This window comes from Lycium ferocissimum, chromosome 5, assembly GCF_029784015.1.
Source record: "Lycium ferocissimum isolate CSIRO_LF1 chromosome 5, AGI_CSIRO_Lferr_CH_V1, whole genome shotgun sequence".
Lineage (NCBI taxonomy): Eukaryota > Viridiplantae > Streptophyta > Magnoliopsida > Solanales > Solanaceae > Lycium > Lycium ferocissimum.
The window spans coordinates 1,534,674-1,548,929 of record NC_081346.1 but is presented as its reverse complement, the minus strand read 5'-3'; the positions used below and the strand labels follow the sequence as shown (position 1 = coordinate 1,548,929).

Sequence of the window (14,256 nt, the reverse complement as noted above, 5' to 3'; positions counted from 1 at the left end):
ATGGCCCCTTGTATATGTCAGTATATTTTATTTAAACACTCAAAATATAATTTCTTTCGATTAAATATCTTGACACATGATAAAATGTATATCTATTATACACATAAGCCTCAATTAAAATATGTTTTACAACCTATGAGGCTGATGTATATAATCAAAGGAGGTGACTTATTTTAAGGGGAAAAGGGCCAAATATGACCCTCTACTTTATTTTATTAGTTAACTTTATCCTCCATTAGTGATTGTGAATAAAAATAGCCCTGCCGTCTTCAAACTTCAACACTTATACTCCTATTTGGATAGAAAACCCAAATCCTTTTAAATTACCCGATTTCAAAAAAATTACCCACTCTCTTTGTTAACCCTCTAATTCTGAAAAAATTAACAAAGCTTCATTCTTCAAAAAAAAAAAAAAAAAAAAAAAATTAATGAACAATGAATTCTTGTGTTTTGTCCTAAGTAAAAGATGTGGAACTTAAAACCTACATCAGAAACACAAAATGCAATATTCGTTTTGTACTATGGAGCATAAGACTCCATTGAAGAAGTTTGTTCGAAGCTTGGTCTCAAATTACGGAACAGCAAAGTTGAAATTTAAATTGAGTGGGTATTGTTGAACCAACTACTTAATTCTCAAGGAATCAAGAATCTGATATGGGTTTGAAGGTGAAATCTCAAGTGAGTTTTGAGGTTTATTGTTTGAGTGTGTTTTTGTTTCCGAGTGGATTTTTTTTTTGAAATGGGGAAATTGAAGAAGATTTGGGATCATTCAAATTGCGGTATAAGTGTGAAGTTTAAAGACGGCATGAGTATGTTTGTTAACAATTGCTAACGGAGGGTAAAATTAGCTAGTAAAATAAAATAAAATGGATCAGTATATTTAAAAGGTTAACTTATTTCAAGGGGCTACTTAAAAAAATGGAGAAGTTTAGGGGTATTTTGTGTATATTGCTTTTAGTTTTTAGTCTGTATGTTGTGTTTTGTACCATACAGTACATTCCATATGGAGCTCTAGAACCCGCCAGTTTTCCACGAATTCCAATGTTGTTTACAAAACCCAAACCCTTTCTCTTGACAAAGCTAAAATCAGTAGTTTTAGCAGAAAAAATTCACTAACAATCAACAACAATGATAATCGAAAAAGTGGAATTAAAAACAGGAAATGCATCAACATCACCTACTAATTACTCGCCTTTCAAAATAGGCGATGAAGTTGAAGTTACCAGAGAAGAAATAGGTTTTACTGGAGCTCTTTACGAAGCTATCATTGTTGAACCACTCAAACCAGCAGGTTCGGGTCCGAACCTAAACCCGACCCCAAAAAAAGAAAATAAAAAAAGGGGTTTTTGGGTTGAGTATAAGCATTTGTTATCTGATGAAAGTGAATCCAAACCTAAACGTGAGTTCGTTCGGAAACGGAGCCTATTAAGGCCGGTCCCACCGTTAAAGTATGAGGGGCGGAGGTTTATTCGAGTGCATGATGTTGTTGATGCATTTTATCTTGCAGGGTGGTGGACTGGTGTTGTTGTTAAGGTTGTTGGTCATGGTGATGGTGATGGTAATGGTTGTAAGTTTAGGGTTGCTTTTAAGGATCCAGATGAGGAAATTGAGTTTGATGAACATGAATTGAGGCTCCATCTTGATTGGGTAGGTGGAAATAATTGGGTCCGTCCCGGTGAAAAGGTACTTTCTACCTTCTATATTTTGAAATAATTTAACTTTGTGTCCATTCATATACCCAGTGTAATCCCACAAGTGGGGTCTGGGGAGGGTAGAGTGTACGCAAAATGTTACCCCTACCTTTGTGTCCATTGAGATAATGTAGGGAGAGAGTAATAAATTTTAGCTTCAATTTGCATGTGTTTATTTGAGGTTACATCTTGATTGTGTTGGTAGAAATAATTGGATCCGTCCTGTTGCAAAGGTACTTACTACCTTTCATATTTAGAAATAATTTAACTTCGCGCCCGTTCAGATACAACAACAACATACCTAGTGTAATCCCACAAGTGGGGTATGGGCAGGGGCGGACCCATGTATTAGTTTTTGGTGCTCGAGCACCCATTAACCGTGGCTGATACTCTATGTAGATATATAAAAAATATTGCAGCTTTGGTATAAAATAATAAATACCACCCAAGAAGCAATAAAAGATCTTGATGCTCTGGTTAACAGGTTGTAGGCTTTAGGCTAACCCATGGAGGAATTGAGTTCGGATCCTACTCAGAGCAATATATTTTTTGTTGATTTTAAGGTGAGCACCCAAGATCGTTGAATCCTCGGTCCGCCACCGGTATGGGGAGGGTAGAGTGTACGCAAACGTCACTCCTACCTTTGTGTCCATTCATATAATGAAGGGACAGAGTAATAAATTTTAGCTTTAGCTTGCACGTGTTTATTTAAGGTTCCATCTTGATTGGGTTGGTGGAAGTAATTGGATCCATCCTATTGCAAAGGTACTTACTACCTTTCATATTTAGAAATAATTTAACTTCGTGTCCGCTCAGATACAATAACAACAACATACCCAGTGAAATCCCACAAAGTAGGGTTTGGGGGAGCGCATAGTGTACGCAGAGCTTAAACCTACCTTTGTGTCCATTCAGGTAACGTCACATAAATTGGTAGGGAGGGAGTAATAAATTTTAGCTTCGATTTGTATGTGTTTATTTAAGGTTCCTTCTTGATTGGGTTGGTGGTGGAAATTGGGTCCGTCCACATGAAAAGGTACTACTCCCTTTGTCCCATTTTTTACGATGCGATGCACTTTACAGCATGGTTGAATATCATCTTTCTATATTTAGAAACAATTTAGTTTCGTGCCCCCATATCGTAAATTGGGACATAAATTGGGATGGAGAGAGTAATAAATTTTACCTTCAATTTGCATGTGTTTATTTAAGGTCAATTTGGCCAATCAAACTAAGGGTGTGTTCGGTAGGAAGGAAAATGCTTTTCATGGAAAATGTTTTCCACGAAAATATGTGAGTTTCTTACTTATTTTCTTGTGTTCGGTGCGTAAGTAAAATATATTATCCTAAAAGCATTTGTATGTAATCTAGACAAACACTATAGGAGGTGGGTGGTGGGCGTAGGGGTGTGGGGTGGTGGGGGTGAAGACGAGGTGCGTTAGGTGGTAACGGGAGATGAAGGTTGTGTTAGGCGGTAAGGATGGAAGTAACGGGAGGTTCAAAACATGTTGAGCGCTTCGCCTCGCTTAATGTGCGCTTTAGTGTGGTCATGAAGGCTCTGGGACATACTTTTCCTTGCCAATGAGCGTTTTGCTGAAAAGGCTATACTCTTAAACAATTGATACATTATGTATATATATATGTACATATATACACACACACACACATTATGTTATATGTGTGTGTGTGTATATATATATATATATATATATTTTTTTTTTTTTGTTTTCTACATTTGCGCCTTTTTCCGTTAAAGCCCACACTTTATTTGCACTTTGTGCTTAAAGTCCCAACGGATGTTAGAGCTTTCTTGCGCTTTTCGCTTTTGATAACACTGTTTGTTAGTCGAATGTCACAAATCCATATTTAGAAACAGTTTAATTTTGTGGCCAGTCAAATACTATTACATAAATTGGGATGGAGGGACTAATAAATTTACCTTCAATATGCATGTGTTTATTAAGATTAAGTTGGCCTGAATTTTGAACCAAATAGCAAAGATTTATTTACAATGTTTTATACAAGGAAGTTGGATAATTACAGATTACATGCGACAGATTTTCTCATTTCTGAACATAGAATCTTAATAAAAAAATTTGCTACTTTGAAAAATGAAAATCGATTCTACAACAATTTTGATGATATACTGTATCGTGTTCTTACTAGGGTGGTTGATGTGTCTCCTTGTATATGCTGGGTGGCTACTTCTCTGTTATTTACCCTATATTGTGCACTTTCTCAACGTTAGTGATTATTTTGCATTTGCTTCCACTAATAAATAGAATGAATCAATTTGGAGCTCAAAGTATTGGTCACGGTTAGCTAGTATAATACTTGTTGATATGTTTTGATTAGACCTCCCATAACACCGTTAACGATCCTTATGCCCATATACAGTGTCAAAAATATCCGTATGTTCCCTTATCTTCGCAACTTAATTAGTGAATTATTTATTTACTTGCCTGTATTTGCCGAGGGTCTTCCGGAAACAGCCTCCCTATCTTCCGAGAGAGGGGTAAGGTCTGCGTACACTTTACCCTCCCGCACCCCACATTGTGGGATTTCAGTGGGTATGTTGTTGTTGTTGTTGTCCAGCTTATGTTTCAGGGAGAGCATGTGGTCATTTTGTCCACTAGAAGAATAATACTTGCTAGGAAAAGGTGGAGCATGTAATTTGTTAGTTCCCATGATGTCTGTAGTAAGATCTAAGTTTGTCTTGTGGTAGCGTAATTATAAACCTGCTCTAAGTTCAATGGATCTGTCGTGTTAATAATGTTCTTATGTCCAAATCTTGGGAGTAGTTGTCTATTGTGATATAACTACAATATGGCTAAAAAATTGACATGTGCTGTGTCTTTGTCTGAGTTTTTGATATGTTTTCCTAACACAATGTCTTTGGAGACGCCATTGTACATGTAATTTTTCTCGGTTTTATTTGTTCAAAATTTTACATCATCAAGCAATATAATCACTCACTTCTGTGCCAATGGTACCAGATGCCTCTTCAATTGGGAACTTCAAATGCTGCATTAGATCACACCATCAACGAAACAACCTCTTCCAACAAGAAACTGGAAATGGAGATTAGGAGTGATGGGGTACGGCCTCCAAAGAAGTTAAGAAGTAGAAAACATAGGGTAGAAGCTTTGGAGAATCAAGAATTTCCCAGGCCTTTGGTATCTGGGAAGGCATTTGTAAGTGGCTTCTACCATCTTATGCTTAGTTCATGCTTTTTTCTTCTGATGTTTTGCATGATAACTCATCAATTTTCTTTCTGTTCTTTCTGAACTTTTAAAAGTCTTCTATCATTTATTTCTTTTGATAACCATTGTATCCGGGCTAGCTTGCGCGTACCTCTACTAATTCCACGGGGTACATGCAGCGGCGTAGCTAGAAACTTCACTAAGGGTGTTCAAACTTTGAAGAAGCAAATTAAAAAATCAATGAATGGGTGCATAGACGATAATTTTTTTCCTTAAATTGCGATCATCCATTTGCAAGTATCCTATTATCCATATGGTAAAGTTAACATATCTTACAAAATAAGGAAGGTACAAAACCAAAAAGCCAAACTTAAACAAATATAGAGCAAAAACATTCCAATTTAACTCAACATTGTGTTGAAATAATAACGTTATAAAATTACATATTCTGCATCAATGGAATGTGCAAATCATTGTTCATTAAATTTCAAACCGTGCGTTTCTGATACTCAAGGATTTTTGAGCTATAAAAAAATTGCAAGTCATTATTAGTGGATTAACTTTCTTAAAATACTATATTACCCTAAGTATTCACTTAGGTGTATTTAATAACCTTGCCAAGTAGAGAGAGTGTAATACCAAATCCTTTTTTGAGTATGTATCACGATCTGAAGTTAAATTTGAGTTAAAAAGTATTTTAGAACTATTTGATTTTTGATTGTAAAAAAAATATGAACGGATTGAAGGTATTGAGAGCAGAGAGAGAAAGAGTGGAGGAAAAAAAACTAAAAACAATTGCCAATGACGGGGTGGGATTAACGTTTTAATCCCCACTTACTTTTTGGCTACAAAAGGAAAATAAGAATTAAGCTTTTCTGCCTTTTTTGGGATTAAACGCCTTTAGCCCTTTTTTTTTTTTTTCAGAAAGTCTGGTTGTTTGTTTTTTTCTAAAAAAAAGTGTCTTTTCATAAAGATATGCGGACTTCCCAGGCCAGATCGAACACAACACTGTCATCTTGCTTTGTACACCCTTTACCACTGGACCGCCTCCCTCAGTTGTTTTAAAGGTTTTCAAGATATATTATCTATCCAGAAAAGGTAATATTAAACCTATATACACTGTAAAGGTGTTCAACTGACCACCCTATACCACTGTATCTCCTCCCCTGAGTTCCTGCTACCCCGCAACAACACAGGTACGGGTTAATTCTGTTCACCAAGGCTTGGACAGCTGTGAAGAAATCACCTAGTGTTGTTGCCTCTGCTGAGATTTGAACCGGGGAACTCATGGGTCTTAAACCCACTTCATTGACCACTAAGCCACACCCTTGGTGCGGTCCTCTATCATTTATTTAAGGCAGCATATGCAATACATGATAGAATGATCCTTTCTTAAGTAACAAGGATCTAAAGTATTTCTAAACCTTATTGATTTTCATGCTATCTGCATGTTTCAGTGCTTTCTATCTGTTCAAGAATAGCTGATACTGCATACTTATCTGTGATCTTTGGAACGTCCAGTAAAATGTAACATGTGGGAAGCATTGTAACATGTGGGAAGCATTCAGAAATTTGTTTGTGTTGGAATAAAATTGGTTTGTCAATCTTTCTTTTAGTTTGTCAACTTTGAAAAGAGACATTTTCGCTATTGCTTGACCAATCCAAAAGGACTTTAAAGGAGGTTGATTTGATGTTCCATTGAAGTACGTCTCCTTTTATTTTCTCTTTTTCTTATAAGGGACTCGGTGATTTTAGTCCTTGAGCTCATCAACCAGTGTGTTGGAAACTTGACATTTTTCCTTAAGAACCTTCAAGCATTAAGAGAACATGAGGAGATGAACTACTGTTAGTTACTTAATTTTTTTCTACATTATACCCAAAAACTTTTTCTTATGAACCTTCTCTTTTAGATCCTGCTTTCCCTTTCGAGAAACACGTAAGTTTCTGTGGTGAAGGGAATGAGATTCCTGAATATCCGTTCTTGCTTGCCTGTTCTCTCCATTCTGTTGGTACAAACCTTGTTTGATTTTTCTCTGTCCGAGCTTACTGAAAATTACAAAGCAAAAGAGACTATATCCCAAAATCTTTTGACTTGAAGAACTTATTTTGCGTCTTCATTGTTCTAGGACCCCCCATTTTCCTCAACTTCCAATGTTCTTTACAAACCCAAACCGTTTGTCTGCACAAAGTTTAAAATCAGTAGTGGTAGCAGAGAAATTGCACTAATAGCTACAACGATGATAATCGAGAAAGTGGATTTAGGAAATGCATCAGCATCACCTACTAAATACTCGCCCTTCAGGGCGATGAAGTTGAAGTTACCAGAGAGGAAGTGGGTTATAGTGATTGTTGAATCATTGAAGCTAACAGCTCCGGATCCGAACCCGAAAAGCCAAAATAAGAAAAGTGGTTATTAAATATTTAGATGTATATAATAACCTTGCCAAGTAGATAGTGTAATACCAAATCCATTTTTGAGTATCTATCACGATCTGAAGTTAAATTTGAGTCAAAACGTATTTTAGAACTATTTGATTCTTGAGTGTAAAAGAATTAAGAGGATAGATAATCTTAGGAGAAACTTTTTCTGGCAAGGTAATGAAGACAAGAAGAAGTTCCATCTGGTTAAGTGGGAGGAGTTGACAATCGGCAAGGAAGAAGGAGGGGTTAGAATCAGAGTCATGAGTAGACAGAACAAGAGCTTGTTGATGAAATGGTTGTGGAAGTTTGCAACAATTGACCACTCACTTTGGAAGGAAGTGGTCATGGCAGTGTATGTGATGGAGGATAAGTGGATGACTGATGTGGTGGCTGCCCCTTATGGTTGCAGTATATGGAGATCTATCTGAAATATATGGCCTTTAGTTTTGGCTAGAGAAATCATGGGTCTTAAACCCACTTCATTGACCCACTAAGCAGCACCCTTGGTGCGGTTCTCTATCATTTATTTAAGGCAGCATATATTCTTTCTTAAGTAACAAGGATATAAAAGGACTTCTAAACCTTATTGATTTGAGATCGTTACAGCCCAGTACCGATCAAGCATCTAGTCTACGGGATTTGGCCCAACTTCCTCATTCTTACCAATTTTAGCCCAATAAACCTCTTTAGCTCAGCAATGAGTGACTTTCGGAGTGGTCGTCAGCTAAGTTGACAGAAAGATTGTTGGGACCCACAATAAAGAAGCTTCGACAATTGGGTTCTCGCTGGAAGGCAGAAGGGGGTGGAGGTGATTAGGAAGTGGAGAAGAAAGAGAGCCGCGAAACCAAGAGAAAAGAGAAAAAGAAGGAAAAGCGAAAGGAAGATAGCCATAACTATTTAAGGAAAATGGTAACTAATTTTCTTGGTTTATTGTTCGGATTCTGATGATTTGTTTTGGGGACGCTATGGTGGTCACCGGTGAGGCGTCTAATTGAATTCATCATAACACAATTAACAGTCAAGTCAATTGAGTAATCTGTTGGAATTGTATAGATTGTCACCTTAGAATTGGTTCTAAGGGGTAACAAAACTAGCCCAAACCCATTTGACCCGCCCAACCCGCCTATGCTTTAATGGGTTTGGGCTAGAGTGATTTTGAAGATGGGCTGATTTGGGCTTAGCCCAAGTTGACCCAACAAGTAATCAGCCCAAACTGGCCCATGAAATGAGCCCAAACTGACCTATCAATTGTCCTCCATTCATAAGAATAAAAGTACAAAACATGATTAAATTCTTTTTTAATTATTATTTAGATTTATTTTGTAATTATTTTTATTTTTTAAAATGTTTGTTTTTAATTTTTTTAGAAAAAATATATTTTTTTAATTTTTTATTTCATTATTTAAATTTTTTTATTAGTAACTTTTTATTTTTAAGTTTTGATTTTTTTCTTTTTCTTGAGGGTCTATGCTTATCTGTTTTTGTAACCTATTTTCGACCCACTCATATCCGACATACGTTTGCCACTCTTAGTTATGTCCAAGACAGTGTTATCAAAAGCGAAAAGCGCAAAAAAAGCTAAAGTCGGCTGGGGATTTAAGCGCAAATAAAGCGTGGGCTTAAATGAAAAAAGGCGCAATGGTGCAAAATAATAATATATATATATGTTTAGCCCAAGACTAATAATAATAAGCATGGATAACAAATATATGGACAAACAAATTGTAAAAACATAACGATGGAGTGAAATATCAATTATCTGGTGTCATCTCTTCAAGAGAGACTAATTGGCAAGGAAAAATATGTCTTCGAGCCTTGATGATGACACTGAAGCGCACATAAAGCGAGGCGAAGCGCTCCACATGTTTTGAGCCTCGCTTTAGGGCTTAAGCGCGCCTTTGACAACACTGGTCCAAGACAACCATAAAAATATATAAATAAGACAAAGGGGTAAAAGAGAGGAATTTGACAAAATCAATATTCATTACATCAATTAACATTTAATTTTCTTTTGATTTATTTTCGGAATAATTTCGAATATATTGAGATAACTTATGAGGAAATATTTACAATGAATATCTTTATTAGTTTGAGTAAAAGCATATGTTTGAGTTTTTTTTATACCCAAAAAGTATTTAAATTTGATTTTCAAAACACCGTTTATTTAGAGCGAGAGAATATTTACAATCAAAGAATATCAATATTTTTAGTTTGTCAAAATGTTGAAAAGGTGGGTTAAGTTGGGCGGGTTGGGTTATGACCCTTCATTTAGCCTATCTTGACTCGGGCCATCTTAGTCCAAACAAGCTTTGGGCAGGGTTGGGCTTTGGCCCATCTATAGTGACCCGCCCAACTTTAGCCCAAATGGCCTATTTGCCACCCCTAATTGGTTCCTGTTCTTTTCCTCTATGTCAATCTCTCTATCTTCTGTTTTTGCTTTATCATTTTCTTTGAAATCTCATCCTGCAGCATCTGTCTATAACGTTTGATGAGCTTTTATTCTGACGTTTGACGAGTTTAATCTGAAATACAGTCTTTAAACATATCTAAAATGGTTCAGAACTTCAAATCTTTGTCATCAAAAAAAAGAACTTCAAATCTTTGAACTATTATGACCGAAATAAACTTCAATTTGAGTTGGTTTCGTGTGTTTATACATGATTATACAAAGCATATACATTAAATATGTAATATTTATATATAGCTATACAAAACAGATACATTATCTATATACCGAACTAGATGTGTGGGCCATATATATACATTATCTATACACTGATGATACAGTAGGCTAGTCAGCTGTAAACTAGATGTGTGGGTTGTATATATGGGTTATTTCCCCTTTAATTCCATGTTGGCTTGTTTCATTGCTTTCTCTTTGTTCAAGAATAGCTGATACAGCGTACTTAATTGCGATCATTGGAACGTTCAGAAAAATGTAACATGTTGAAGCATTCAGAAATTTGTTTTTGTTAGAATAAAATTGGTTTGTCAATCTTTCTTTTAGTTTGTCAACTATGAGGAGACATTTTCGCTATTGCTTGACCAATCCAAAAGGTCTTAAAGGAGGTTGATTTGATGTTCCATAGAATTGATTTTCCTTCTATTTTCTCTAGTCTTTTAGCTCATTGACCAGTGTGTTGAGAAACTTGACATTCTTTCCTAAAAAAACCTTCAAGCATTCAGAGAACAAGAAAAGATGAACTTCTAGTCTTTCTACATTGTACCCATCAACTTTTCCTCTTTGAACCTTCTCTTTTATATCATGCTTTCCCTTCTGTGAAAAATGTACATTTCTGTGGTAGGGAATGAGATTCCAAATATCCGTTCTTTCATCCCCTGCTCTCTCAATTTTCTCTGTACCGGCTCAGTGAAAAATTACAAAGCAAAAGAGACTAGATCCGAAAATCTTGTGACTGCCACTACAATGTACTTCAGTAATCAGCTCTGTGATTACTGATAAAAAAATCAAGCTCTATGGTTTGTTCTATGTTAAATTGAAGTTCACTGGCTACTGATGCGTTTGGTATGTTTATCAACTTTAGAATATTCAGTATGACATAATCAGCATTGTTATTTAATGGCCGTTTTCAGCTGTGTTGAAGCAAAGGTTGTTGGTTTGCATACTTAACATATCTCTATATCGGGGTTTGAATGAGAAAGGGAGGTAGAGTTCTCTAGAGCCTGACTCTTTTGGTGGTTTGTGCTAACTTTTGCAGACTAGAAAACCAAGAACACTTGGTTCAATAGATAATCAATCAAGTCATGCAATGGAAGAAAGTAAAAATTGTTCGTCAACTGAGATCACTCGTTCTAGTGGGGGTAAGCGACTCTTAACTCTACACTCCCTAGTTGATATCCATCACTATTTGTGAAGAACTCAACTATATATGGATGCAGACTGCAATAAACTAGTTGAAGAGGGTGTTGATAGAGAGCTGAACAAAGAGGATATTGAAAATGTGGTTGATGTGGGAATCCTAGCGCCCTGTGTCCGCTCTCTCAAGCGCACCAGAGATGAGGATGGGAAGCAAAGTGATTCCAAATTTCAGATTGTTGAGGTAACATATTGCTCATTCATCTGGTGCAAAGATCCACTTGTCCAATAAATCAACAGTAGTAACTAGCTATTCTTTAAAATAACCCTCCCACACGGTACAAACAATCTCTTCACGTCGAGCATTTTTTTTTTTTTTTTTTTTCCTTTCTTTCTTTTGAAATTGTGGGTCTTGCAAAATATAAACTTATGGGTGAAGTTTTAAATTTTAAAAAAATTGAAATCGCAAACATGGAATTGAAATCAAAACTTCAAATTTGAGCTCCAAATTGCGTGGCCAAACACCTACTTAAAATCTAGGAATTGATATTTGTATATGATAATTGGATACCAGAATACCATCACCTAGATGCTTTGATTCTACCAACAGCATGAGGCCTAAATAAAGATCTCAATGATATAAACGATGTCATTGATTAAAGTATGAATAGTCCATCTGCTTGAGTTCCTTGCCTTTCTCCTCCATAGATTCACTTTTCTGTTATTTCTGATTTATTCTGGTGTTTACTTTCTATTTTTGTCATCCAGGGTACCAGAGAAAGAAGTACCGTGGACCTGTCTGCCCATAGATCACTTGCTGTACCACCAGGTAACAAATTTTGGTGTACAGTTTTGTTCCCTATTGCATGATTGCATAATGTTTTGCTTGATGACGGGTATGGAGAAACAATTACTTGAAAGCACTCTCCATGACTCGGTTAATCAACAGAATGCAAATCAAGCTGAGTTATCTTCAACTAAAACTAGTGGGATAAATACTTCAGCAGGTAAAGCATGCATTCTCAGTGCAATTTAACACAATATATCTACGAATCCTGTTTTCAATTATTTTGTAATTCCTATGTGTTTAGCTTCTTGTTTCAAAGTTTGTGGTTCTCAAGGAAATTGCGTTCTAATGTTACATACTTCAATTATTCCTACTAGTTTTAACTTCTATCTAGATTGCTTAATAACTACTTTTGTACCAAGTGCTATAAAGAACTCCGAGCTGTCTGCATTATTTGATACTGTTATAATATGGAAGAGAGCTTTCTAAAATTAAGCATCATCTATTTCTAAGTGCATGTGTTCACTTACAGCAAGAACTGCAGTTGAACAGGAAAAGATGAATATCCAGGTGTGTGTGCAAGACTGAAGTTAGTTATGGATAGGTTGTGAGTTTGAGCTCAATTAGACCTTATAATTCGATAGAGCTCAATTAGACCTTATAATTCGATACAAGCTCAACCTTGATAATTTATTATGGACTTAAGAAGGAAAAGAAGTATTTTTATAGTACTTCCTTTCTTTTCAAGGTAATCTAGCCACATTTCAATTATTCATTTTAGTATCTTCCTTAAAAATTACATTTGCAGGAGTCTCTGCTGCAGCAGTCCAACAATGTGCTGGTCCCACTACCCAACAACCTAAAAAAATGCCAAATGCTGAACTTAGTTCCATCACGCCTGAGCCGAGTCTGGCACTGCCATTTAAGAAGAACTCTGCTCTTTGGAGAGAATTTGAATCTATGGAAATATTTGCAAAAATTCCACAAAATCCACATTTTTCGCCTTTAATACAATATGAGGAGAAGAAAAGGGAAGAAGTAGCTTTACTAAAGATGACAAACTATGCTTTTTTCGTTGAGAGGATACCCAAATTAACCGTTGCTGAACTTAATAGTTCAGATCTCATTAGTGACATGCTGGACTCTATCAAGGACTTGGAGGAGTATGGATTTGATCTAGTGCCGGTTAAACGTCATTTGAAGGATTTGCTGTCGAACAACGAGAGGCAAACTCACCTTCGAAACAAGTTGGAAGAAGAAGAGGGCAAAATCAGAAAATGCTATTCTCACAAAGCGATAGCTAAAATTGAGATTAACAAGATTGCTTTGAAGATAAGGGATCTAGAGAAAGAACTTATGTCAGCCAAGAACGTGTTAGAGACGATGGATAATCATATCAAGGTATCGAAATCTGTAAAGGGTGCCATTTGTGATGACCTTCGTCATGTTGAGCGTGATATTGAAGGAACAGTTGCTTCAGTGAAGCAGATCTTCAGCTGAAAGAGAATTTCAACGTTTGTAAATCTTCATCTGAAAGAGAACTGATTTGTAGAAATGTTGGTAAGTTAAGAAATCCTTGCTGTCTGCAGTTTAGATAATATGTTTTTCATTATAAACAAATTTGGTACAGAAGTTTTTCATTATGAAACCATATTTTTGTAAATAAGTTTCGCTGTTTGGTGCAATGTTTCCTTCTAACTTCTGTAAGAGAGCTTTTCGAAGTACATGTATGGTCGATCCTAACTTGTTTTGGCTCGAGGTATGGTGGTTGTAGTGCTAGTAGCTCAGTATGAATGTGTCTTTTTCTTTTCTCTGAACTGTCCCCATTTTTAGGATTCAGAAGTTCACATCAAACAGGTGGCTACTACAGTGCTTTAAAAGTTAAATGTGCCAAAAAAAACAAAAAAATAGTGAAAAGGTTGATGGGGCTTGCAGCGAAAAAATTACAAGTGAAGCGCCATGCCGGGCTTATTTAGATTGAAGCGCATACACAAAATGTTATGTTACACATTGGTACTGATATGTGCTTGATGTGGGCTTATACAGCCTTGTGCTCTTCCACTTTAATAGCTAGCTTTTGGGGTGTGGTTCTCCTGGATTGTAACACTTGGTAATAGAGTCAGCTCCTTCGTGCCATCGTGCCTTGGATGCTAGTAATGTCTAGCTCACAGCTGCCATCCGTTGGGAACACGACAGATGCCGAGCATGGTGGCTTGTTTTGTCCTCCCTATTTTATAACACAAAAGAATAAAAGACATCAAACACAGGTTAATTTAGTACTTTAATTAATTAAATTGCTGTTTTTAAAAAGTACCTAATGTCAACATTACACAACGT

General features: G+C 36.2%; 1 protein-coding gene across 3 annotated transcripts; it reads left to right on the top strand.

Annotated features, from left to right (window-relative positions):
• Positions 1 to 974: 974 nt before the first annotated feature.
• Positions 975 to 13,602, top strand: LOC132055339 (DUF724 domain-containing protein 6-like). Of its 3 annotated transcripts, XM_059447112.1 has the most exons (8): positions 976 to 1,291; positions 1,508 to 1,683; positions 4,688 to 4,885; positions 11,035 to 11,137; positions 11,216 to 11,376; positions 11,901 to 11,964; positions 12,032 to 12,139; positions 12,728 to 13,602. In XM_059447112.1, exons 1-8 carry the CDS (start codon positions 1,129 to 1,131, stop codon positions 13,417 to 13,419), a joined length of 1,665 nt encoding a protein of 554 aa, XP_059303095.1. In that variant the 5' UTR covers positions 976 to 1,128; the 3' UTR covers positions 13,420 to 13,602. The 3 variants fall into 3 exon arrangements, with proteins under 3 accessions (XP_059303093.1, XP_059303095.1, XP_059303092.1); XM_059447110.1 differs by having other exon boundaries at positions 975 to 1,683; positions 11,231 to 11,376; XM_059447109.1 differs by having other exon boundaries at positions 976 to 1,683.
• Positions 13,603 to 14,256: the final 654 nt, after the last annotated feature.

What these genes read in the sequence shown, in the direction of transcription:
- LOC132055339 (XM_059447109.1), top strand. Translation starts at nt 1,129, where the DNA reads ATGATAATCGAAAAAGTGGAATTAAAAACAGGAAATGCATCAACATCA. An exon ending in GGGTCCGTCCCGGTGAAAAG is followed by an intron (nt 1,684 to 4,687) that starts GTACTTTCTACC and finishes CAATGGTACCAG; the next exon opens with ATGCCTCTTCAATTGGGAAC. An exon ending in GATCACTCGTTCTAGTGGGG is followed by an intron (nt 11,138 to 11,215) that starts GTAAGCGACTCT and finishes ATATGGATGCAG; the next exon opens with ACTGCAATAAACTAGTTGAA.